Genomic DNA, 27,549 nt, shown 5'->3' on the forward strand with positions numbered 1-27,549 from the left:
ATTTTTTGTTGGTTGCACATGCCGAAAACCAAGAGAAAAAACATCTCTTTTTACTGTGGGTTTTTGTGTGTTCATGCAAACCTAAAAGTATGCAACAAATTGCAGGCAGCATTCAGGGTTTATGCTCTCTAAAAACCTAAAGCACTCGTTTTGCATTGCACATCATAGCAAACGCTGCATAAACCACTCGTTTGTTGTTTTAATTCCCCAACATGGGAGACGCTCTCTCTCTGTTTTTTCTCTACTCTACATTGATTTATTTGCATTTGTATTTTGTTGTTGTTTAATTCAGTTGTTCTGTCTGTTTTTGTTTTCTCCTTTCAGGATGGCCCCTTGAGTTATATAACACTACACACCACATTGATACGCGATCAAATTGGTCAAGGATTGGGCTTCAGCATTGCCGGCGGTCGAGGTTCACCATCCTACAAAGATGGATGTGATGGCATTTTCATTTCACGCATAACTGATGGTAGTCTGGCGCATCGCGATGGCAAAATAATGGTGGGAGACCGTGTAATGGCGGTAAGTATGTCCTCCCAATTTGAATCATCCTCAAACACTAACACTAACCCGCAACATTCATTTAACATTGCCAGAGACGGATTTGTGTGTGTGTGTGGGGGGAAATATCCCTGCAAAACAAAACAGCAAAATCCTCTTTTGCCACAGACACTCAGTTTAAAATTAATGTGAGGCCCATTCGAACGACTGTTGCTACTTAAGTGGTGCGAATGTACATCTATTTTATGGTGTCTGTGTCTCTTTATTGCTCGTACTGCTACTGGGCAGAGTGCATACACATCTGGCTGTTAGCCTGCCCTTGCTTTCGTCCTTTCGTCTATTTCTCTATGTGTCTATCGGCCTGTCACCCTGGCTTTATTGCAACATTGTGCAATTTTCTTTGGTTCGGCTTTGTTCCCACTTTAATTGTAAAATTGCAATCATTTTTGTACGTGATGTTGATGGCTATGACGATGATGATGGCGATGGAGATGGGCTTTGCATGTTATGCGATTGCAGCAACTAATGTTCATTTTCAATGCTAACGCAAAAGTTCAGTTCTTGCTTTGGGGGTCAGCTTTCAATAATTGGTGTGATGAATTTTTGGTTTTTAGAAAATGATTGGAATTATGGCCACTTTCAAATTTGCGAAGCTTAATCTCTAAGCATTGATTTGAATGTTTGCTGCTTACACAGCCTGTGGTTTCATCAGCAGTCTTCTTTAGCTAAAATTTTCTCTCTCTCTCCAAATATTCCCCTTTACCATCACACCAATTGCTTTGGTTGCTTGATATTTGAGGCTCTGTGGATTGTCTTTTTTTAATACAAATTTCCAATTCTATTTTTACAATTTTCTCTTTTCCACCATAGATTAATGGCAATGACATGACAAATGCCCAACACGATTCAGCTGTCCAATGTCTGACACAACCGCAACGTTTTGTGCGTTTGGTCTTGCAGAGGGAGTATCGTGGACCATTGGAACCGCCGCTAAGTCCTCACAGTCCGGCGGCATTGAATGCCCTTAGTCCAGCGGGTTATCTAAACAATCGTCCGGGTAAGTGCAATAGAGTCATGGCGTTTGCCAAAGTCAATTTGTAAATATTTTTCTATGCAATTTGCAGGTAACTTCAAACGTTCCATAGGTGACATGATTGACGAGCAGCATCAACAGTATCAACAACAACTTCATGCTCAGTATCAGACACAGCCGTTGGCCTATGATGCCAACAAGAATATAGCCTCACCCTCAGCCCTTTACCATACAACAGCAACAGCAACAGCGACGGGCGCAGCAACAGCGTCTGTCAGTCCTAATACAGTGCCTGCAACAACAGCCAAAGCCAATGGTTTTGCCAATGCCACAGTTCATCATCAGCAAACACCTCAAACACAACCACAACAAATTGACAAAGTCACCGGCCTGCCTGTGCCAGCACCCAGACGTTCCAATTCCATACCTTTGGGTGATGGTCCAGCAGAGGCAACAACTCCATCATCGGCAGTCCCTTCGTCGACAGCATTGATGGCCACACCAGCAATGTCATCGACCAATCAAAATGGCACCATACCCCGGGGATCAACGAGTGCAACATCAGGTCCAGCAAGTGCCACCTCAGAACCAATTGAAACTCAGGTAGGTTTGAGTGTGCAAAACGAGGTTTGTTTACTTACTCTAGCCCTTTTAGTTCTTGTTTGTCTTTAATTTTAAGTTCCCGGAAATGCACGCATTCTACTCTCATTTTATGCTGTTGTTGTTGCGGTAGTTGTTGATATCGCTTTAAAGCCACCCATGTTGTTGTTGAACATTATCAAGCCAAATAAAATTCATGAGTGTCATTAGAAAGAAAAAGAACGAAATTTACATTTTTGTACTAAGGCCAAACTCATTAACGCTTAAAATTTTACATTGAGTTCTAAGTTGTGATGCCGCTTTAGAATTTGAAGCAATTTTTTTTTTGGAGATGGTATGGATTTAGAACTATCTTACATTGCGTAGATTACCTTAATAGATTTTTTCAATAAGAGCGCTACATACGTTTTTTTTTTCAATAAAACAAAAACGGTTGTGGATATCAATGAAATTCTTCAATTTGTGAAAGTAGGTTCTATGCCCTTATGTACGCAACTCAATTTCGTTTGCATGGTCACCACGGGCACTTTTGCAGAAGTCCAGACGCAGAACCCAATTTTCGACGGTTTTCAAGCATAAATCGGCCGATACTGCTGAATTTCGCGTTGGATATTCGTACGAATCATCAATCGTCGTTGAATTTTTGGCATAGCCCAATGACTTGACGTTGCCCCACAGGAAATAGTCTAACGGCGTCAAATCGCACGGCCGAGGCGGCCAATCGACTAGACCATTTTTTTCGATAACATTTTCTCCAAATAAATTGATTGTGATATTCGCTGTGTGACTTGTGGCTCCGTCTTGTTCGAACCACATGTCCTTCAAGTCCATATCATCCAATTGGCGATTCCCATTCACGTAATGTCCCGGGCTTGATCATCACGGAAGAAGTACGGCCCAATGATTCCCATTCACGTAATGTCCCGGGCTTGATCATCACGGAAGAAGTACGGCCCAATGACACCGCCAGCCCATATACCGAACAAAACCGTAATTTTTTATGGGATGCAATGATGACTCATGGAGTACGTGTCTGAGCAATAACGCATATGTTGCTAATTGTCGGAGCCATTCAGCCAGAAATGAGCCTCACCGCTAAAGATGATTTTTAATATTGAGACCACTGACTCCGAATTTCGGTAGTAAATTTTAACAATTTCGTTTATCTTTCCATCATGAAATGGCAAACCTTACTGAAGAGAAATCTCAAAAGAGCTGCAAAAAATATGGCTTCATTTGCTGTCTCTATCGGCCTATTTTTGTAGAGTCCCTGTTGAAAAACCCTTTATAACCAAGCTTTGAACTTAAAACATTTTCTTTTTGTATTGCTTTAGCCAGATTGGTATGAGCAGGTAGCGACTCTTGTCAGGCTCCATATGTGATCAATTTTGTTCAGGTCCATAGGACCGATCGCCACGGAAAAGCGCTAATAACTCGCCTGTCATATCGAGTATCAAAGACACTGAGTATTTAAGCAAGAGCCAGTGCTGCCTGGACTCTGAGACTCTCCACTCGATATCGCTGATTGTCCGCAATGTATACTCCGTATACGAAGCATTTCCACTATCCGCAACCTGTTGTTGTTGTTGTTGTTGTAGCAGTGTGTTGTACACTGAGGCGGCAGCCCTTGCCGATGAAGGTCAATATCGGGTCAATCCGGTACGTACAACCGGCTGCCATGGAATTGATCCGCAACACGCCCAGTATCTCTCAGCTGAGCTTGTCGTGATGACGACACAAATCGGAGCTCAGAATATTCAGATCCAGGATCTCTGCAACTAAGATAGAACGCCTCCAGAGGGATCTGGGTCTGAGTCGAGTGGTCTGGCTGGACAATTAAACAGGTGACATGTGTCGTGTGGTCCCTGATTACAATCGGGACATACATCCTGCACGTCTGCGTCAATCCTTGTTCTGTAGGAGTTGAGGCGGCTGCATCTGCCGGATCGTAATTGAACCAGAAGTACTCTGGTTACCCGGGGGAGGTCAATTTCTGAATATTGAATATTGTCTACACCCGCTTGATATGCCGATTAATCTAGAGGTTCTCTCTTGTAGCGCTGAACCTCACGCTCCAGATCAAGTATATCTACCTTAAGGCTTCTAGGCGGTTGATACCTATCCACAAGATGATGACTGGGATAATCTCTGCTATCAGTAATCTTTGCCCGAAACGGGTATTTGGGTATTTTAGTGAAAAAAATCTACAAAATTTAAATTTTTTGTTCTCAGAGAATTGAAAATTTTAAATTTGGACCACAAATGAAGATTTGATTTAGGGGCTTGCTAAGATGTGCCCCGCATCATATTGGGCCTTCAAATTCACTTAGGTGAAATTAAGCCTAATTTTGGTCAGTTTCTCTATAACGAAGTTTCTTTATAATGTAGGACTTCGTCGGTTCCCAACTCCTACGTTATAGAGAAGTCAAACTGTGGTTGACCTTATGGGATATTGAAATCGTTCTGCAGTGCAAGAGCTTCATTTTTTGTGTCTACCAGGCAGGGTTTTAAGATAATTTTGCTTCGAGAGGGAGTACTAATTAAGGCTCTCTCCGATCTATTGGTCGCGGCACCCGGTGGCAATATAATTTCACACCGACTTTGTTTCTGCCTACGATTTGGGTGCAAACCATAGCCTGGCACCCGTCTCCGGTCAGACTTCTTTGCCGTGACAACTGCTAGTTGAACCCCAAACAGTTTCGTACTGGTCACTTGATGCCTACGTGGAAGACAAGTCCTTGAGGTGTTATATACAGGCACCTACCGTGTTGATCAATTCCTGCTAGGTCCCTAACCCTGGGTGCATAGAGTGCGTCTACCCCCGCGCCCCTATACATAACCTTGGCAAACCCCTCGTTCCCACGTTGTTTTGACGTGTTCACCGCCTTGGTTGAGAGCAGAGCCCAATCAAAGAGGTCGATTATGGATGTAATGGTTACAAAACTGTTCATTACCAGGAAAAATTCCAAAAATATAATGAAATGGAGCGGTTTTAAAAAATAAAGTATAAAAAACCAAAAATCCCACCCAAAATCAAAAGTGGACCTTTCGGGACAATGGTATTAAAACTTGGGTTCAAGTATCCAGAGCGATGCTCCAACCCCAAAACTCCTTCAAACAGATATATTGGAGCTCATGTCAATATGTGGTATAGGGAAGAACATTACGAATATGGCATAAAAATCCAGTCGAAGTAATGGGGGGTCGCTCCACCCCAAAAAGTACCTCCAAATGGGCATATTAGCCGATCTTGGATGTATGGGACTCAAGTGAACGGTAGTTAGGAATAGGTTACAAATATGATATTAAAATTTTGTCCAAGCATCTAGGTGGCGCTTTACCTCTTAAAATCGCCTCAAATAGGTTAATTGGCCCATCATGTCAATATGGGAGTCAAATAAAAGGTTAAGTGTTTGGGGGTTCCAAAATACCCCCAAACCGCGCATATTTACCAATAATGGCGAAATGCCTGAAGAGCCTCCCCACCCCCCAAAAAAAAACTTCTTGTTACCCTAATTTTAAAAAACTCCAGATCCGAAAGACGTTCTGATTAGAAGCTATATCAAGTTGCTGACCGAATTGAGCGTACATGGCACAAATGTTAAGTCATAACAATTGGGTTAAAAATTGCGCTCCCGTGTCATCACAATTAAAACAAGTAAAAACGTTGGCCGCGCTGATTTTTGCATACCCACCATCATGGATAATTTATTATCCTATTGGTGCCATTATATCCATAGTTATATCCAAATTTATCTTAGATGCCCAAAAATTTTAAAAAAAATTTCCCCACTTTAGACCACCCTCTAGGCGATAAGTATATACGCTTCAGGTGTAGGCCCATGTCGGGTCCCCACGCAAGAAGACAGATGGCACTGTGAGCACATTGTATTATCTGTTAAAAAGAACAACTTTCGTCTTAGACAGTATAGCGCTTGAATCACTTTCGGTCGCCTTGATGAAGGATGACTCTAAGATTACCGGGAAATTTTTCCTCACCACCAAAAACCTTGTGATCAGCATTCGCGACTGTTCACTATTGACAATTATATATTGTTTACCTTCTATAAAGCCATATAGCACATGAAGGGCTGTTTTAGTTGCCTTTGCTGTAGGCGTTTTGAACATTAGGTGGATTTCTAAAGTGCCGTCCATAATACCATAGCACCATACATATGTCATTATTGATCCGATGAACGCAACGTACAGCCAGCGCATGACATGCGGTTTATATCTCAAACTGTTGCCAATAGGCCTTTCGTATAGACCAAAAGCCTCACTTCTCTTCGCCATTTTACGGACAGCTTTCTTTGGATTTCATGTGGCACGGTTTTCCTACATTTGGAATGAGAATTACTTTCTTTTCAGCATTTTTGGAGTTTTCTGCAACGCCTTATTTTACTAGCCTGTTGTGCGGGCTATAATGACGGTCGACACTTGACTCTCGGTATGGTTTTACGATATACAATTTAAAGGGTGTCGATCAGAGCGTTTGCGTCGCACTTGACCATCACATCATACTTGGCACGGTTGTTGAAATTGGTTAAAGATCAACTCTTATACAATTTAAAACAAGTAAAAAGGCGTTAAGTTCGGCTGGGCCGAACTTTGCATACCCACCATCTCGGGATTATAAATGCCCTTTTAAGGGGCCAAGACTTCAAATCGAGATATCGGTCTACATGGCAGCTATATCTAAATCTGGACCGATCTGAGTCCAATTGACGAAGGATGTCGAAGGACCTAACATAACTCACTGCCACAAATTTCAGCTAAATCGGATAATAAATGTGCTATTTATGGGCCTAAGACCTTAAATCGGAGGATCGGTCTGTATGGCAGCTATATCCAAATCTGGACCGATCTGTGCCATATTGCAGAAGCATGTCAAGGGGCTTAACTTAACTCACTGTCCCAAATTTCGGCGACATCGGACAATAAATACGCCTTTTATGGGACCAATACCTTAAATCGAGAGATCGGTATATATGGCAGCTATATCCAAATCTGGACCGATCTGTGCCATATTGCAGAAGTATGTCAAGGGACTTAACTTAACTCACTGTCCCAAATTTCGGCGACATCGGACAATAAATGCGCCTTTTATGGACCGAATACCTTAAATCGAGAGATCGGTCTATATGTCAGCTATATCCAAATCTGAACCGATTTGGGTCAAATTGAAGAAAGATGTCGAAGGGCCTAGGACAACTCACTTTCCCAAATGTCAGCAAAATCGGATAATAAATGGGGCTATTATGGGCCTAGGAACCTAATTCGGAGGATCGGTATATATGGCAGTTATATCCAAATCTGGACCGATCCGAGCCAAATTGAAGAAGGATTTCGAAGGGCCTATCACAACTCAATGTTTTAAATTTCAGAAAAATCGGATAATAAATGTGACTTTTATGGGCCTAAGACCCTAAATCGGAGGATCGGTATATATGGCAGCTATATCCAAATCTGGACCGATCCGAGCCAAATTGACGAAGGATTTCGAAGGGCCTAACACAACTCACTGTCTTAAATTTCAGCAAAATCGGATAATAAATGTGGGTTTTATGGGCTTAAGACCCTAAATCGGCCGATCGGTCTATATGGGGGCTATATCAAGATATAGTCCGATATAGCCCATCTTCGAACTTAACCTGCTTATGGACAAAAAAAGAATCTGTGCAAAATGTCAGCTCAATATCTGTATTTTTAAAAACTGTAGCGTGATTTCAACAGACAGACGGACAGACGGACGGACATGTCTAGATCGTCTTAGATTTTTACGCTGATCAAGAATATATATACTTTATATGGTCGGAAATGGATATTTCGATGTGTTGCAAACGGAATGACAAAATGAATATACCCCCATCCTTCGGTGGTGGGTATAAAAAGTGGTTGCAGGCTATCCTTTAAACAAAACAAATAACATTTATTTTCGGTTAAAGAACTGAATGGTATCTTTACAAATCCTATACCATGGACAATAGTTATGAAAAAATTTTTAATTTTTCTAAATTGAATTGAATTTAATGACACAAATAATGAATGTGTTTCGATCCAAATAATTTCATCAAAATATTGTAATAGAAAAAGAACAACAACTACTTCAACAACAACAGTAACAGTAACAACAGTTAAAACACACATAACAAAACACCTGCATCATTTGCCTGTGAAAAGTCCTTTTTGTGCCTTATACCAGCCAGCAAAGCTTTAGGGACGCAAAGCTAAAGGTTGGCTGCAGTCATTCCACTCTAGTCTAATGTTCGTATTATGCCATTGCATTGCAAGTCGTATAGTAATGTCCACTTCTAATACAACTACCACCACAATGACTGGTGCAAATGTCCTACCATGGGTCCATGTGTAACATGTCCGTTCTTTTTGAATGAGATTGTCTATCTAACATTCACTTACTCACCCATACATTTTGTTTGTTAATGTCATTGGTTTGGCTGAAGTGTGCCCTATAATCCCCACCCCCACCCCCACGCCCTCCCTCCCACTCTCTCTCTCTCTCTCTCTCTCCTTGTGCATGTGTGTTGTTATTGGTGTATGCGTATGTGTGTGTGTGTGTGTTTGTTTGTAATTTTGCATAATAATATCCGGTTGCCACAATTATTTAAATTAAATATATTTTGTATAAGTTTAAATAATGTATATGTAAATCCTTGTCGGTGTACACACATATCATGGATTATCCGCGCCCCTCTGTCTCTATATGTGTGCGCGTTTTGTTTTTGTATGTGTCAGTGTTTGCCTTTATGTCCCGTTCTTTGATTGACATTTGTTGTGCATACATACACTTGCATGCTTGCATAAATACTAGCATGCGCCACATCAACGACAACAACAACAACAACAATTATAATTATTTTAATTGCAATGACAGCTGTATGTGTGTGTTTTGTTTCGTTGTACTTTAATAGCTAAACTGACATTTATACGTTTGTCTTTCTTTGCGTATTTTATTTAACTTAATTTTAATACAAAATAATATTCTTACTCGCTTTTAATTTAATTTTGTGTTGATTTTATTTCAAATGCAGTTTTTCTTTTAGCAATGTGATCCTTTATTTGGTAGTTTTGTCTTTTCAATAATTGGTTCCTAGAAATAGGCTGCTAATTGATTTTAGTAAACTACATTTAGAGTTGTAGTAAAAATTTCCTTTTTCTATCGAAAACATATTTAGAGGAAATGAAACGAATACGGATCGTCAGTGATGTATAATAAATGGTTTGAATATATGATTTCTTATGGACTCTTAAGGAGCTTTGTATAGTATTTATCAAAATTTCGAGCGGCTACAGTATGGACAAAAATGGACAGTCGTAATAGTGCTGTTGGGTTTAAAAAAGTTTCCGATTCAATTAGCTTACTTACAGCCTGGACCACTAACATTTTTTTCTTTTTGCCACTCGATTTGTTCGTCAATCCAATGAAGATAGCTGTTTTCCCCTTATAAAATCAGCTGGTTTCAATGGATTGGCAAACGAATCGAGTGACAGAGATATCCCAGGAAGCTTGCGAGACTAGGAACTACCCTACACATTCCAGGGATACTGGAATCTGTGGGTATGCCTCTAGCGACATGTAAGCTTAGTTTCAGGACATGACCCGAAAGACAACGAATGATATTGATGGTCACAAATAGGGGGCTGTGACGCCGTAGCGCTGAGGTTAGCTTGTCCGACTATGACGCTGATAGCCTGGGTTCGAATCCTGGCGAGACTATCAGAAAAAACATTTTTCAGCGCTGGTTTTCCCCTCCTAATGCTGGCAACATTTGTGAGGTACTATGCCTATGCGGCAAGCCGTTCGGTCTCGGCTTTAGAAAGAAGGCCCCTTATCATTGAGCTTAAACTTGAATCGGACTGCACTCATTGATATGTGAGAAGTTTGCCCCTGTTCCTTAGTCCATGGGCAAAATTTGTAAATTTGCAATCTAGACTTGCTATGCTGTCATTGGCTAGAACAGACGTCTTAGTCATTGTGCCCGTCATGACAGGTCACTATCTAATCGGAAAACGTGCTGACAGACTGAAGGTTGCCAACGACGACTTTTTCAAAAGCTGTGAGGATATCGAAGAAGAATAGACTATAGAACAACCAAGTCCATTTTTTCTTCCCGATTTCTACATCGATAGGGGAAGTGTTTGTTTTTATTTGTAATTATTCATTTGATATACGGTTTGGCCAGAAAATTTGAAGTATTTGTCGTTGGCAGCGATTTATTTCTTGAGTTTAAGAAAGGCTCTTCTAGCCTTGTTGATACGTATGTCTGCCTCGGATCACTTTTTTTATTGTGCTTGCCATTACTTTATTTATTGTGTTTAGCAATATAATCCCCCTCCAATTCTTACACTGGATGAGGTCATCCTTATTTGGAAGTGTGACCATTATCCCCTTCTTCCATTCATTGGGAACAGCGTTTGTATCCTAGGCCCCCCGATTATTGGGGTAATCACCTGAGCTATGGGGTGTGCCCCATACTGCAATAGTTCAGCAGGTATATTATCACGGACGGCTGATTTTTTGAGTGAAACCAAAACGACCTCAATTGCTTCGCAGGTGGGTGGGCCGAAGGTAAATGACTGCGTGGGTTTCTGCGCACAGGGAAATTAAGAAGGTCGGTTGCTGGTTCTTCGGAGCTGAAGAAACGGCGTTGGCCTTATATTGTTGCCGGTCATTTATTTTACTGACTCGTAGACACCACGCATGTTTCCAATATTAGCTGATTTTTCGACTTGCTCTCCCAGCATATTAAAATATATTCGCTTATCTCTGCGAACTGGGCGCTTGACCAACGAGGCGGAGGCGCGATATTCAGTTATGCCCGCGATTTTAGTTACATTTGATTTTGCCTGTAACAGAGTAGACGTTGCTTATCCATAGTTTTTCGGATCGTCGAGCAATGTCTATTATAGAGGTGGCCGTCTCCGTTCATGCTGCTCTTATGTGTTGCTTACCGAGGTGTCCAATTGCTGGACTTGGTAAAGTTTCGACTTGGTAAAGTCTCGATGTCGCTAAGAGAGTTCTGACGTTTCATGTTCCAATCATAAACCGTGTTCTGAATCCATAGGTCGTCATCGGGGGGTTCTCAGTTCCATTAATTCTTGTTGATGTTTCTGTAATCGTGATTTTTTATATGGATGGGGGATTGGGCCATCTCATCAGTATTTAGTGCTGGGGCTGCCAGCGACCCAATTGGTCGGGTTGTCTTGATGGTGACTCTTCTGAAGATCTGTGAGCGCCACTGCTGGCCATTTCCTTTGGCTCATCCGCTGCCGACCCTATTGCACGAACCTATCGCGATCATATTCATATCCATGCAAGTGGGACAACTCCTGCTTGTGCTTACTTGTTGGTTCGCCCCGCAAATTTCATTTCTGCGGTACCCATCATATTTGATGAGCTTTCCCAAATTCACCACCTGGGGAGGCGTTCGATAGGATAGCATGCTGAGGATATGGAAAAATCATTTTACTCAACTGCTAGTGTCCGACGTTGGCGGCGAAGAGGATACCGCAGAACCTGTCAATGATGCTGGCATAGAATGTTTACTTCCTAGTCAGAATGAGGTCCAAGTAGCAGTGACCCGACTAAAGAACAAGAAAGCAGCAGGAGCCGACGGGTTATCCGCTGAGCTATTTAAGACCGGAGGCGACATGCTGATAAGGCGTATGCATCAGCTTCTCTGCGAAATCTGGCTAGAAGAACGCATACCAGATAATTGGAACCCCAGCATACTATGTCCCGTACACAAGAAAGGAGACAATACGGAATGTGCAAACTACAGAGGAATACAAGATACTCTCGAGCGTACTGTATGAAAGATTAAAACCTAAAGTCATTGACATAATTGGGCCCTATCAACGCGGCTTTAGACCTGGTAGATCCACCCTAGACCAGATATTCACACTGATCCAAATCCTGGAAAAGACCCGAGAAGAACAAATCCACACCTACCATCGCTTTGTTGACTACAAATCCACTTTCGATAAAGTGCTCGACGATCTACAAGTTCTCTTGTCATACACTACAAACGTCCGCCTCTCCCTGTGTCCAGCGCTTAGTGAAACACATGACTTTGCAATGATCTTAGAATTTTATCAGCAGTCCGAGGTCTTGCTTCCTCAGCCCCTGAAAGAGTGATATTCTGTTCCGGGAAATACTCGGCTACAGGTCCTTTATAACCCTGCATAATTAATAACGAGATTTTAGACAAGGAAACAGCCTATCGTGTGATCTCTTTTATATCCTGCTGGAGAAGATTATCCGAGGTGCAGATGTGAATAGATATGGCACACTAATCACAAGAGAACACACGCTACTCGCCTATGCCTATGACATCGACAACATAGGTCGGTCAGTAACTGCTACCTTTGAAAGAATCGAAAGAGAGTCAGTGAAAATGGATCTGGCAGTAAATGAAGATAAGACGAAATGGATGGTTTCAACTCCCAAAACGGGCTTGTACAACCGAGCAGACAAGGAAAATGGAGAAAGTTGGAAACCACAACTTTGAGACAGTCGCCGTAACCGAAACGAATGACACCAGTTTTGAGGTAAAGTGAAAAATAATACTGGCCACCTCTCGACAGACGAAGATTACACTATACAAGACACTAATACTTGTGAAAGTAGATGAGTCAGTACTTGGAGTATTTGAGAGAAAGATTCTTCGTAGAATATATGGACCAGTTTGCGTTAATGGAGAATATAGGCGACGTATGAACCACGAGCTGTATGACAACGATAGCATAGTTACACGCATCAAAATACAACGGCTGCCTTGACTAGGTCATGTTGTCAGAATGGATGAAGAAGCTTCAGCAATGATGTCTTTTGAAGGCAAACACGGTGGTACACGCAAACCGGGAGGACCAAAAGCCCGATGGAAAAATCAAGTGGTGGGAGACACCTCGAAACTTATTGCCGGAGATTTTAGAATGAGCGCAAAAGATTGAGGCGCTTGGAGCACTATATAAACATCAATACAACTTCCAACAGATGATCAAAATCATGTGTGGTACGGAAGAAGTGTAATTTACCACAGACAGAATGTCTGCTATTACACAAAAATAAATGCATTGGAAAAAATACAGCTAATAAGCAGGGTTGGCGAGCTTGGTAAATGTTGCAATTGTATCATAGATGCATTTTAGCAATTAATACAATTCAAATACAACATACCAACGCACGGCCCTTGAAGCCATCACACCTAATATGGTTGAAAAGTCTTCTAATCAAAAACGAAACGCGTCCCATAGTGGTTGGTGTGTGTTGCTATCTTTGGTTTTCCTTTTCCATTTGGATCTCCGATCATTGAGCTCGTCTCGAAAGGGAAACAAACAAGAATACAAACATAATCTAATATAATCTGCAGCATCATGAGGCCCGAATTCCTTCACGATTTGGTTAACATGTTCCATAGTTCTTTAAACCATTTTGTTATTAACGATTCTAATCTTTCCTCTCCATATATGGATATCTTACAAATCTATATTTCTATTAGTCGTATCTGATGTGGCGGAAATTGAAGATGTTGAATTCTGTTATGAATTCCAATAACCTTGCAAATGGTCCAAGTAAGTTCACAATACTTTCCATACATACCTTGCATACAAACAGATTTTATCCGCTTTGGCTGAAATTCTTCAATAACCATCCCAAGTACGGTCCGAAACTGTCTTCCGATCTTCCGGGAGAACACAGTATCTTCTGCAAGATAGGGAACATTACATGATGTTGTCCATTAAGACTTCCATGGTGAGAAAATTTTCAACTCTCCATATATTATTTTTTTGTGAAAAAAGTTCCACTCTATTTGAATCTACGGAACCACTTTCTGAAGAGATTTCAGCCTATAAATGGCTTCTGATATTATAGACGTTTGGCTTTTAATTCAGTTGAATCAATAGTATAGTAAACTGCTAATCTATAAATGTTAGGCTGTTAAAATCAGCGTCAGCATTGAATTACACATATTCAACGAATTACTTTACCACAAGAGATTACTTTACCACAACCATAGTATTGTACATCACTGATCCGTATGAATTACAATTTTTAATAATTTCTACTAATTAGGATTTGACTTATTATAACAGTTGATTGGCTTCGAGGTAATGTGATTGGCTTAAATTTTGTATTTCTATTTACTCTATAATGAGAAAAGTTTTACATTACACCTAAAATAGAATTTTAACAGGCAAAATTTCAATGATTCACACACACAAAATTTTTGGGCTTTTATCTTTATTGAATTTATAATTTTTACATTTCGTTTTAGTTTTAAGTTTATCAACAAAACAACAACTACAAAAAAAATTGACCAACCAGAAATAACTTAATTTTAAACAAATGATTTTCTCTTTTTTTCTCTCTCTCTCTTTTTTTATATATTCATAATTTGTGTATTGATTAACAACAAAATTCGAAAAAAAACCATTTTTAACAAATCAAACCAAACCAAAACTACATTACCTTCAAACAACTTATTGATAATGTTGAACATTATTATATGAAACAAACAACAAACCTGCTCATCTTTGATTTTTTAATGATACAAACAAAAACTTTTGAAATGAAACTCAACAAATATCCCGTTAACCATCCCAAACATTCCAAATAACAAAAAACCGCCACACATAAAATAAAAAAAATGAAAAACAAAACTATCCCCAGCCACCACCCTTAAGGCCTTTGACAAGTGAAGATTTTCAGGCAATGATACCGGCACATTTCCTCAGTGGTGGATCCCAACATCAGGTGCATGTGGCCCGACCAAATGAAGTGGGTGTGGCTGGTGTCACGGTCACCGTTAATAAACCCGTTCCCGATATGCCCATGTTCCCAGCAGCTCCCACCGAATTGGGTCGCATTACCGAGACCATTACCAAGTCGACCTTCACGGAAACGGTCATGACCCGTGTCACCGATAATCATTTAGCGGAGCCCCTAATAAGTGAGGTGATTATCACAACCAAACAAGCATCAAGCAAATAATCATCCTATAATCTGACAGTCTCTCTTCTCTATTTCTCTATAAATATTCGTATGATGTATAAAAATGCATAGTTACAATTATTTTTTTTTTTTTTGTATATTGTATATCGTTTTTCCCATTTGAGTATCAATGCAATGCCACTTTTACTACTTACCTAACTACTTACTGCAATAGTGAAATAATGCATTTATTAGATAACCACTTAATTCGCAAAAAAACAAAAACAAATTTCTACTGCTGTTGGAAAAATTAAACCGCATAATTCTTTATTCTTACACCTTGCGCCACACTAGCACTCACCAAATAAAATAAAATTAAAAGAAAAATAATTTGAATGCACAATCACACCATCACACCAACAACCACTGCACCTCCTCCATATCCACCACGTTTTTACAACAACATTCACCATTCATTATACATTTCAGTCATGTTTTGCAACTTAACCATCCAAGGGTTACAAAGTTCAGCTACACTAACAGTCTACCCTTTTTGATTTGATTTTTGTTTTGCTATAATTTTGTTAATTTTTTTAATAAAAATATTTTTTAATCAATAACTTTTTTTTGATTGTAACATAATTCATTTTTTATAGCAATTTTTTAATGCTTCTTAAACATTTGTAGTATTTGAAAGTATCATTGCCGGATACCTTTTAATTTTTGAGTTTATTTTTGTATAGTTTTTGGTCAGAATAGATTTAAACATAGTTATGTTTGTAAATAGAGTGATAGACCTGTTTGGAAGAGTCCTAGACCATAAATTATCCTTTAATGATTTTTCCTATTTGTATAACTTCAGTTTTGTATAGCTGTAGTCTTACGATTTGTATAGTTGTCTGTGCAAACATAATATTTTTGTGCCAACCATATAATTTATTTAATATCAAAACCCAATAAGTAGTCTGTAAGAAGCTGAAAAACACTTAAAAAACTCAGGGTTGATATAACAATTTTAAGTGCATAAAAAGGAATCTGAATCTCAAAATTAAATAATTGTTTGAGCGAACCAATTATTTAAAGGTTTTTTATATCCCACAATAATCTTTATGCTTATGCCAACTATATTTTGTTTCCTACATTATTTGTCTCCCACAGGAGCAGAGTCAAGCTTTATTGTTTCATTTGAAATTTAACCTTTTTTTTTAATGAAACAAAAATATATAAATTTTGAGTAAATATTATTTCGCAAAGAAACCTAATATGTTTCTCACAAACATAATTTGGTTACACCAAACATTTTTTTGATTCGCTGATATAATTGACCTGAAAGAGATAACACAGCCTATTGGTCACTATACAAACGAAGATCAAATGCTTATCTGCACTGAAGCATCAAAGTTAACAGCAGTATTGGGATGTGTTGTATACTAAAGCTTCCGGATTACTCAAGCGTATAAAAGGCCAAAATCGTATCAATAATACAAGGCGTATAGCGCGTTCAGTATTCTTGGATATAGGGTAACTAATGCTGAGGCACACTACGGTATATGGTGGGGCATAAACGAATTGCTTGGAGATATCTTTTAGCACATAAAGGCGAAATTGGAAGGATTGAATGAAAATGCTGCCAAAATAGGTCTGAAGATAAACATAGCAAAGACGAAATTGATGGGGATAGAAACATTAAATACTGGAAGACCAAAAGCCCAATGGAAATATAAAATTTTCCTATCTTGGCAGCAAAGTAACAAAAGACAGAGGGTTGGAAGCAGACATACGAGTACGTTTCAAAAAGGCTAGAAGCGCTTTTCTTAAACCCAACAAAGTTTGGAGATGCAGTGACATCTCACATAATACAAAACTCAGAATCATCAACAGTAGTGTGAAATCTATTTTATTATATCGCTGTATAACTTGGAAATTGACACAAGCGACTACCCGCAAAAACTTCCCCTACCGATGTAGAAATCCGCAAGAGAAAATGGACTTGGTTGGGTCATATCCTACGCCGACCGCGCGATGATATAGCAGATGTTCATATGGATCCGCTGCTCGAAAACAGAGTTGGAATCAATCCATATATCGTAGAATCAGGCTAAAGCGGAATGTCGTACGGATGCAGTCATAAAAAAGGAAAATCTTAACCATCGAGTTTACGTTTGCATTGAACAGCAATGACAGATTTAAGAGAAGTCCTGATTTTTTTTAATGGGATGTTCGTGGAAGAGTGTTTTTATAAAAAATGTACAGCGGTCAAAAAAAGTATTCATCATTAGCAAAATTGATAATAAATTCACTTATTTTGGGTAATTGAAGAAAATTTAAAGTAAACAAATAATGCAGTTTTATGCAATGGTTTATTTTTCGTAATATGTTTTAAAATATATTCAAAAAATAAATTTAATTAGCGCAAAAAATGCAATTTTATATAATAACACCAAAAACAGAACAAAAAAAGTATTCATCATTGATGTGCTATCATCAAAGTCAAATTCAAATATTATTTGGGAATCCCCCTTTTCTGTTTTATTTAGTAAAGTAGGCTTTGCCCTTGACGGCAAATATTTAATTTCATTGAAAATATAGTTTTTGTCAAAATGGGTCGTAAGCAAAACGAGGTTTCTGATGAGGTAAAAGTTTTGATAATAAAACACCACAGGAATGGTTTAACTCAAAAAACTATCAGTGAAATATTAAATAGACCACGATCTACTATACAATCCATCATCAGAAAGTGGACAGAAACGAAAACTGTTGACAATAAACCAAGATCTGGTCGACCAAAAGCACTTTCAGTTGGAGATGTGCGTTGGCTAGTGCGGCAAATTCAGAAAACTCCGAAGACAAATGCGACCATTCTTCGTAAAAACACTATGGAATATTTAGGGAAGGAAGTTACTACACAAACAATTCGAAATACACTCAAAAGGCATAGTTACAGAGGAAGAACTGCACGTAAGAAGCCCTTTATAAATAAAATAAACCGAGTGAAAAGGCTAAACTTCGCAAAAATGTATGTAAAACAGCCCGAATCATTTTGGAAAACAGTCATTTTTGCAGACGAGAGCAAGTTTAATCTTTTTGGGTGCGATGGAAAGGTCATAGTGTACAGAAAACCAAATACAGAGCTTGAAGAACGAAACACAGTTGCTACTGTAAAACATGGTGGAGGTGGTTTAATGGTTTGGGGGTGTATGGCGGCTTCAGGAGCGGGAAATCTTGAAATTATTAATGGAGTAATGGATCATAAGTATTACATTGACATTTTAAAGAGGAATTTAAAAGATAGTGCTGTAAAACATGGGCTTGGTAATAACTTTCAATATTATCAAGATAATGACCCCAAACATTCTGCTTTAAATACCAAGATGTGGATGCTGTATAACTGCCCCAAAGTCATTAAAACTCCTCCTCAAAGTCCCGACTTGAACCCAATTGAACATCTTTGGGAACATCTCGAACGCAAATTGAGAACGCGCAATTTTTCGAGCAAGAGTCAAATGCAACAGGTGATAATGGAGGAATGGACTAATATAGACCAAAATATAACCGCTAAATTAGTCCAATCGATGTCAAACCGTTTAAAAGAAGTTATAAGACGCGGTGGTCGAATAACAAAGTATTAATTTTTTTAAATTATGTTATTTATTTTTTTGTTTTTTTGCAATGATGAATACTTTTTTTGTTTAATTTTTTGTGTTCAACTGTAAAATGGCCCTTTTTGTTCCAATAAATACTATTTTTTTCTTTAAAAACAATGAAATTGTGTACATATATATCACACAAGCACTACTGCATCATTAGTTTAATATGTTTTTATTCCAATTGTCTTTTGTAGACTTATTAAAAAAAAAACATTGAATGATGAATACTTTTTTTGACCGCTGTATGTATGCGAAAATGCGAAAAAGTGAAACCTTTTATTTGAAGTTTGAGAAATAACTGTCATAGCTGGATAAACACAGAATTAAACCATTCAGGAAAGGCAAAAGTCGGGCGGTGCCGACTTTAGAATAACCTACACCCACACTGTAGGTACTATGTGGGAGCTATATCTAATTTTGAAACAATTATGACCTCGGCAGATATTTTCAGATGGGTTATTAAAAAATTCCAAATTTCGAGCAACTACAATATGTTTAAACTGTAATAAATACGGTTGGCAAATGACAACATTATTGCAAATTAGCCAAAATCCGCGTAACATCTACAGCTACATCTTAATCTGAACCGATTTTGACCAAACTTCTTAGATATTGTGGAAGGCATCGAGGAAAGTGTTTCGCAATATTGGTCAATAATGCGCTTGCAGTGACCCAGAAGTGAAAATCGGGCGAAAAACATATATGGCACCTATAACTAATATTAGAAGACATAAGAAAATCCATCCTTCCAAATTTTGAGAGAATCGGTTAACAAATGAGCACTATTGCAATATTAGTCCAAATCTGACGAACATATATATGGGAGCTATATCTAAATTTGAACCGATTTCTAGCAAACTTCTAAGATATTGTGGTAGTTGTCGGGGAAAGCGCTGTACAAAATTTTGGCAAGATTCAATAAATGCGCCTGCAGTGGCCCTAGAATACATATATGGCAGCTATATCTCAATCTGGACCGAGTGCTATGAAATTCACCAGTAATATTGAGTGTCATAAAACAAATCTTTCCTGCCAAATTTCGAGAGGATCGCTTAATAAATGAGCACTTTATTGCAATTTTTCTCAAAATCGTACGAACGTATATATGGGAGTTATATCTATATCTGAACCGATTTTGAAAAAAACTTTATAGATATTGTGGAAGTCTTCGGGGAAAGCGTTCTACAAAGTTTTGGCAAGATTAGTCAATAAATGCGCTTGCATTGACCATAAAAGTGAAAATCTGGCGTTATATATATGAGAGCTATATTCAAATCTGAACCGATTTCAATGAAATTCACCAGTAATTGTCGAGAGTCATAAGAAAGTCTTTCCTGCCAAATTTCGAGAGAATCGGTTAACTAATGACCATTTTATTGCATTATTACTACAAATCGGACGAACAGATATATGGGAGCTATATCTAAATCTAAACTGATTTTTTAAAATTCAATAGGCTTCGTCTGAAGGCCGGGAAACATGCCTGTACCAAATTGGATGACGATCGGATGAAAACTGCGACCTGTAGTTTATACATAAATGAACATGGACAGACGGACGGACAGACAGACAGACATAGCTAAATCGAATCAGAAAGTGGCTCTGAGTTGATCGGTATACTTATTAATGGGTCTATCTGCTTTTCTTCTGGGTGTTACAAGCAAATGCACTAAGTTATAATATCCTGTACCACAGTAGTGGTGTTGGGTATAAAAACTAATTTCCTCTCATCTTGTTAGTCCGTGAGAATCATACTTGAGTATTTCTTCCACCAGCATATATTCGATATTCCATGAATAGCATGCCGTAAAAAAAGATATGTTCTCGTTGGATTCCGCAGAATTTGATATTTGCTCAAAATAAAGCTCTTGTCGATTAGATCGAAAAAATGTTAAACAAGTAAAGAGGCGTTAAGTTCGGCCGGGCCGAACTTTGTATACCCACCACCATCTTTCGTGTCAAATTTCAGAGAAATCGGATTATAAATGCGCCTTTTATGGGGCCAAGACTTTAAATTGAGCGAAATGACAGCTATATCTAAATCTGGACCAAGTTGCAGAAAAACATCGAAGAGCCTAACACAACTCACTGTCCCAAATTTCGGCGAAATCAGGCAATAAATGCGCCTTTTACGGCCTCAAAACCTTAAATCGAGAGATCGGTCTATATGGCAGCTATATCCAAATCTAGACCGATCCGTCCCATATTACAGAAGTATGTTGAGGGGCTTAACTTAACTCACTGTTCCGAATTTCTGCGACATCGGACAATAAATGCGCATTTTATGGGCCCAAAATCTTAAATCGAGAGATCGGTCTATATGACAGCTATATCCAAATCTGTACCGATCTGATCCAATTTAAAGAAGGATGTCAATGGGCCTAACACAACTCATTGTCCCAAATTTCAGCAAAATCGGATAGTAAATGTGGCTTTTATGAGCTTAAGACCCTAAATTGGCGGATCGGTCTATATGGGGGCTATATCAAGATACAGTCCGATATAGCCCATCTTCGAACTTAACCTGCTTATGGACAAAAAAAAAAAAAAATCTGTGCCACCGTAGCGCAGAAGTTAGCATGTCCGCCTATGACGCTGATCGCCTAGGTTCGAATACCTGGTGAAATCATCAGAAAAAATGTAGTGGATGTTGTGCTTATTGATATTTGTCTTGAATCCTTCGATGTCAAAGTGGGTGGGAAAAACATTAGCCGGAAGTCGATTCCACATACGAACGGTTCGGGTGAAATAAGAATTCTCTCTATAATGCATTGTGCGGCCAATCAATTAGAAACGGGTGCGAGTTCCTGGAATGTCTAGTATCCCTGACATACATCCTTACATCAGGAATAAGAAAACAAATATCAGACGAACACACACAATGAAAGTAGCGATAGAACAACGCCAAACAACCCACATTGCGACGATGATAAAGGGAGGCAATAGAGTTGGATGTCCCACTGTACCCAACCAACGCTATCGCTCTCCTTTGTAAACGGTCCAGTAGCTCCAGGGATGATTTTGAGACTGTTCGTGACCTTACCGTCCTGGTTGTTATTGCCTTTATGGCAATTTTACTGTCGATAAAGATGTTCACACTTGACGTCCTCGCGTTAGCACCACACCACCTCACGCATTCCGTTATCGCCCGAATCTCCGCCCGCAGGACCGTATTATGGTCAGGCAGCCTAAAACAGATCTCAGTCCCTGGGTTCTCTAGGTAGACCCCCAGACCCACTCTGTCCTCCAGCTTTGATCCATTCATGTAACATGATCGTCTGTGCCGATGGCAGCAGTGCCTCGCACTCGACTTCAACCTTCATATCAAGTAGCCGATCGGAAACCACTTCCCTTCCTTCCAGGTTTCCTAACGTCGCCTTGATTATACCGCGATGGTATGAGCTGCTCCCATCCATCCCTCATTTTATGGGCGAGATGAATCTTTTAAATTAAATTACTGTAAACAACACAAATAGCGCTCGTATGTCAAAACGTTCTGAGTACGTATAACCTCAAAAATGTCAAGCTTTACGATTGAGCTGTCAGTTGCAACACAAGGGTTGTCCAATCCCTAAATATAAAATGCAACCCTTGTACACCCGCGAAACGACTTTTGACAGTCGTTGTTGTTTTAGATGTCGTGCCATGCACCAGCTGCTTACTGCGACTGTCAGAGCTATAATGCTGGAATTTAACAGCCGGATGTGAAGAAATAATGCATCTATGGAACGAACGCTTGAGACAGACATCAATGTTCTGTACGGAATCATAACTGAACGTAGTAAACGAAGTTAAAACAAAAATGTTTCATATTCGCTTAAGGAATGTTGGCATTTGTTGGTGATGTCATAAGATCTTGGAAGACAGTTTTCAATTTCTTTGTCTGCTCCCTGTTGTAGGTCAATATAAAAAAAAAAAATAGCATGCTGGGTTCTATTTTTCAGAACTGAGAGGCATAAATCTGAGCACAATCAAGACGTTTGCCTTTTCATCCGGAATTATTAACTTTTGTATGAAAATGCATCCGAAGTTGAGGAACCATACACAGAAAAAAAATCAGAAATTTTAAGAAAATATTTTTTTTTTTTTTGAGTAAAAACATAGTGGCATAGTCACATGAAATACAAATAAGGGGAGAAGTGGCATAAGAAACAAGGATTCAGCTGTGCAGAAACGGCGAAAATCTCTTGGAGATGATAAATGACTGGGGTAAATTTAGGGGTATCAATGTTAAACCAGAGAAGAGTGAAATCTGTCTATTCAAGAGGAAGACAAAGGTTGTCCATCTTTCCTAAACAGAACGATTTCGTTATCTGACTTTTCCTTAACAAAACGATGAAATACTTAGTAGTGATCTTGGTTAGGAAACTTAATTCAATGTGTAAAATTTAGGAGCGTACCGAGAAGGCACCGTAGATAGTCCACTGGCTGTAAAGGAGCGCGATTACTTACTTACGCCTCAGTAGTTGGATGGAATGCGATGGATAAAATGTGTTACGTAAGGATAATGCACCAGGTTCAGAGAACATGTTGTCTTGGCATAGGCGGAGCAATGAGAACCACGCCCTCTAGGGCACTGGAGGCTATTCTATTGGGTTGCCCAAAAAGTAATTGCCGATTTTTCATATAGTCGGCGTTGACAAATTTTTTCACAGCTTGTGACTCTGTAATTGCATTCTTTCTTCTGTCAGTTATCAGCTGTTACTTTTAGCTTGCTTTAGAAAAAAAGTGTAAAAAAATTATATTTGATTAAAGTTCATTCTAAGTCTTATTAAAAATGCATTTACTTTCTTTTTAAAAATCCGCAATTACTTTTTGGGCAGACCAATAGATATCCCATCCATAGACAAACAGATTAAGTGGGAGGCAGCCATTGCGTCTATGGGACTTAAGGCGATGGGAGAATGGATGGAGGATGGGAGCAGGTCATACAATCGCAGTCGAATCTAGGCGACGAAAGGAAACCTGGAAGGAAGAGATGAGGTTTATCTGAGACGACACTTAAGGTCGAGTGCGAATCACTGGTGCCACAAGCACAGTCTTGTATTGACGGAACTCTGGCATTGCCAAATGGGAGATCCTGCTATACAGATCGATCAAAGCTAGAGGACAGAGTGGACCTAGGGGTCTACATTGACAACCCAAAGACTGAGATCTGTTTTAGACTGCTCGACCATAATACGATCCTGCAGGCTATCACAGAATGCGTGAGGTGGTGCGATGTTCAGGCAAAGACGTCGAGTGCGAACTCTTTTACAGACCAGGAAGGTCACGAACAGCCTCGGAGATATGTTTTCGACTGCTTGACCATAATATGATCCTGCAGGCAGAGATCCGTGCGTTCACGGAATGCGTGAGGTGGTGTGGTGCTAACGCGAGGACGTCGAGTGTGAACATCTTTACAGACTAGGAAGTTAAAGTCACGAACAACCTCGGAGTGTAAGAAGGAGATTAACGCTTAAAAGGCACAATTCGCATCGCGTGGCTGCCGGTTCATAGCGAAGTATGGGGGAATAACGATTTGCAGACGATTTGGCAGTGATGGTCTGAAGACTGCCGTCAATGAACTTGGTCAACCCGAAGCCTTTCAGGGCGACACAATCCGATTTAAGGGCCTGATGGACGAACGCGCATGTTACACTGTGGAACAGTGAAACGGTCGGTAAAAGGGCGAAATTATTATAAGCAGATCCGGATCGTGAGAAAACTAGTCTATGACTGAAAGGAGGTAAAAAGGAGGTCAGTATAGCTTTCGCTATCACAACGGGACACGAGCTTACTTATGCAAAATCGCTGCGGCAAGTTATAGCATGTTTGGAGCATGTGGGGAAGATGATGAGAGGTTGAAGCATTTCCTACGTCATTGCCCCGGTACTTAGGTGGAGACACAATACCAGACATGAACCAATTTAGGGGCGTGGCATGGAAAACAGTTAAAGATTTTGTAAGTAGCACGGAATTCCTAACATAGATTTTCTTTTTCGAGGATATTTTTAAGTTTTTAAATCGCAGAACAAGCCAATTACTTAGCTGTATGTCTAAAGGGGCATGGGGCAGATTAATACCTGCACCCTCTTTTCAACCTAACCTTACCAAATACCATTATTAATGGAGGATTCTTGTATTTGTATAAAAAAGTGATATCGACAAAGTTTTCTCCGAGAATTTTATTTGGACCAAGTTTTATATTTCTTAAGAACAAGAAAATGCACCTCCTACCTTCTTACAATGCTATTGATATATGCCTAAGAAAGAGTACTCTCTTACTTCATAATTCTAAAATAAGGGTCTAATAACCCTTACTATGCCTTGTTCTTTTTCGTTATTGACATCTGTCAGTGTTGGTTTTTTTTTTGTTCAACAAATTTCATAAAATTTTAAACGGAAGTTATGCAGAAAGACCAATCTCAAGATATGATTTGATTTCCAATGAAAAATGTGATGTCATTAAATTCATGACAAACAAAATATGCCAACGAAATGTTGCTCTCACGCCACAAAATTGCAGTCATAAAATTTTAAGCATCAGGTCTTTCTTTGCAAATGGCCTTCATATCCGCCAACATTCATGCGCCCAATGTTGCCATGATTGCAGTTAAAATGAAACTGTGACAGGTAGTTGGGAAACAAGAAAAACCAAAGAAAAAAAAATGAAAGTGTGGTCTGAAGCTATTGGTAACGGATTTCAGCCACCACAGTTTCCACCACCAGACTCCAGACTGCGTGCGCCATACCGGCTGACATTATATTTTTATAACAAATTTATGGTGTTTCCACGTCTTGATGGTGATGCGCTGGCTGTAGTACGGTTGCCGGAATTAAAGCGAATGCTGCTGCTTGCACGAGGTGCTCGTTATTCAAACAACTCTCAAATAAGGATTCTTAAATCTTTTGCCAAGTTCTCCTGTTTCATTTCTTTTTTTTTTTTTTGAAAAATATATGAAATAAAAGACATGTTGCGCAACTCGGATGCAGGCCATGTAATTTGAGGAAATGACACCATGGTTAGGCAAACGTAGCGTGGGAGCAAACTCTGCTGTGAAATTAAGGTCTTGGGATTTTTGGAAAGGAAGGGCGGTAGAACATGTGGTGGTTCTTGGCATAAGCGATTTGGTTCAGGTCCATTAGAATTCGTCTGGACTTTAACCATTATACTTTCGTAGACTTATGAAGTTTCTACTTTTAAAATTGCCATAAAAAAATTGGTAAAATAAAGACATAATCAATGGTGACATATTTTTAGATATTTTTACAAGTTTTGTCTATTGGGCATTATAAAGTTAACATCTTTGTGGGCTATATAGGAAAGTGATGTGATATTGGTATGTGATGTCATTAAATTAATGAAGAACAAAATATGCCAACGAAATGTTGCTCTCATGAATGATGACGGATGAAAACTAATCCTAGAAGATGTCAAATCTTAAAATTGATCTATATACTCTATTCCTCTAGATATACAAAGGCCAATATGATGGTGGGTATCCGAACTTTGGATACCCACCACCTCTGGTATATATGTAAACCACCTTTCGTCAAATCCGGTGAAAAATGCATACCTTATGCCCCATAGCAGTTATATCGAAATATGTTGCCATTTGGACGAAACACAATAAAGTACAAGGAAGAAGGATGTCGAAGGGTCTAACATAACTCACTGTCCCAAATTTTGGCAAAATCAGACAACAAATGCGCCTTTTATGGGCGCAAGACCTTAAATCGAAAGATCGGTATATATGACAGCTATATCCAAATCTGGCCTGATCTGGGCCAAATTGAAGAAGGATGTCGAAGGGTCTAACACAATTCATTGTCCAAAATTTTGGCAAGATCGGACAATAAATGCGCCTTTATATGGCAGCTATATCCAATTCTGGACCGATCTGTGCCATATTGCAGAGGTATGTCGAGGGGCTTAACCTAATTCACTGTCTCATGTTGCGGAGACATCGGACAATAGATGCGCCTTTTATGGCCCCAAAACCTTAAATCGAGAGATCGGTCTATATGGCAGCTATATCCAAATCTGGAACGATCTAGGCCAAATTGAAGAAGGATGTCGAAGGGTCTAACACAACTCACTGTCCCAAATTTTAGCAAAATCGGACAATAAATGTGCCTTTTGTGGGCCCAAGACCTTAAATCGAGAGATCGGTCTATATGGCAGCTATATCCAAATCTGTACCGATCTAGGCCAAATTGGAGAAGGATGTAGAAAGGCCTAACACAACTCACTGTCCCAAATTTTGGCAAAATCGAACAATAAATGCGTCTTTTATGGGCGCAAGACCTTAAATCGAAAAATCGGCCTATATGGCAGCTATATCCAAATCTGGACCGATCTGGGCCAAACTGAAGAAGGATGTCGAAAGGCCTAACACAACTCACTGTCCCAAATTTTGGCAAAATCGGACAATAAATGTGCCTTTTATGGGCCCAAGACCTTAAATCGAGAGATCGGTCTATATGGCAGCTATATCCAAATCTGGAACGATCTGGGCCAAATTGAAGAAGGATGTCGAAGGGTCAAACATAACTGATTGTCCCAAATTTCAGCAAAATCGGACAATAAATGTGCCTTTTCTGGTCGCAAGACCTTAAATCGAGAGATCGGTCTATATCGCAGCTATATCCAAATCTGGACCGATCTATGCCAAATTGAAGAAGGATGTCGAAGGGTCTAGCACAACTCACTGTCCCAAATTTCGGACAATAAATGTGCCTTGGGGGACTACATTGAGCACACAGGTACTGAGATCTATTTTAGACTGCCTGACCATAAAACGGTCCTGCAGACGGAGATCCGGGCGATC

The 27,549-nt window shown here is 39.4% G+C and overlaps 1 protein-coding gene across 16 annotated transcripts in view; it reads left to right on the forward strand.

The window, feature by feature from the left end:
• Window positions 1-27,549, forward strand: part of LOC106081822 (protein lap4) — a 704,386-nt gene that overhangs the window by 388,646 nt on the left and 288,191 nt on the right. For 15 of the 16 annotated variants that reach the window (XM_059364098.1, XM_059364099.1, XM_059364100.1 and 12 more), the window contains 4 exons: window positions 325-525; window positions 1,375-1,561; window positions 1,629-2,140; window positions 14,829-15,113. In XM_059364098.1, coding sequence (XP_059220081.1) covers window positions 325-525; window positions 1,375-1,561; window positions 1,629-2,140; window positions 14,829-15,113 — 1,185 coding nt within the window. The remainder of the gene's footprint in view (window positions 1-324; window positions 526-1,374; window positions 1,562-1,628; window positions 2,141-14,828; window positions 15,114-27,549) is intronic. The other variant, XM_059364092.1, reaches the window with a different exon arrangement.

Source organism: Stomoxys calcitrans, chromosome 2 (genome assembly GCF_963082655.1).
Source record: "Stomoxys calcitrans chromosome 2, idStoCalc2.1, whole genome shotgun sequence".
NCBI lineage: Eukaryota > Metazoa > Arthropoda > Insecta > Diptera > Muscidae > Stomoxys > Stomoxys calcitrans.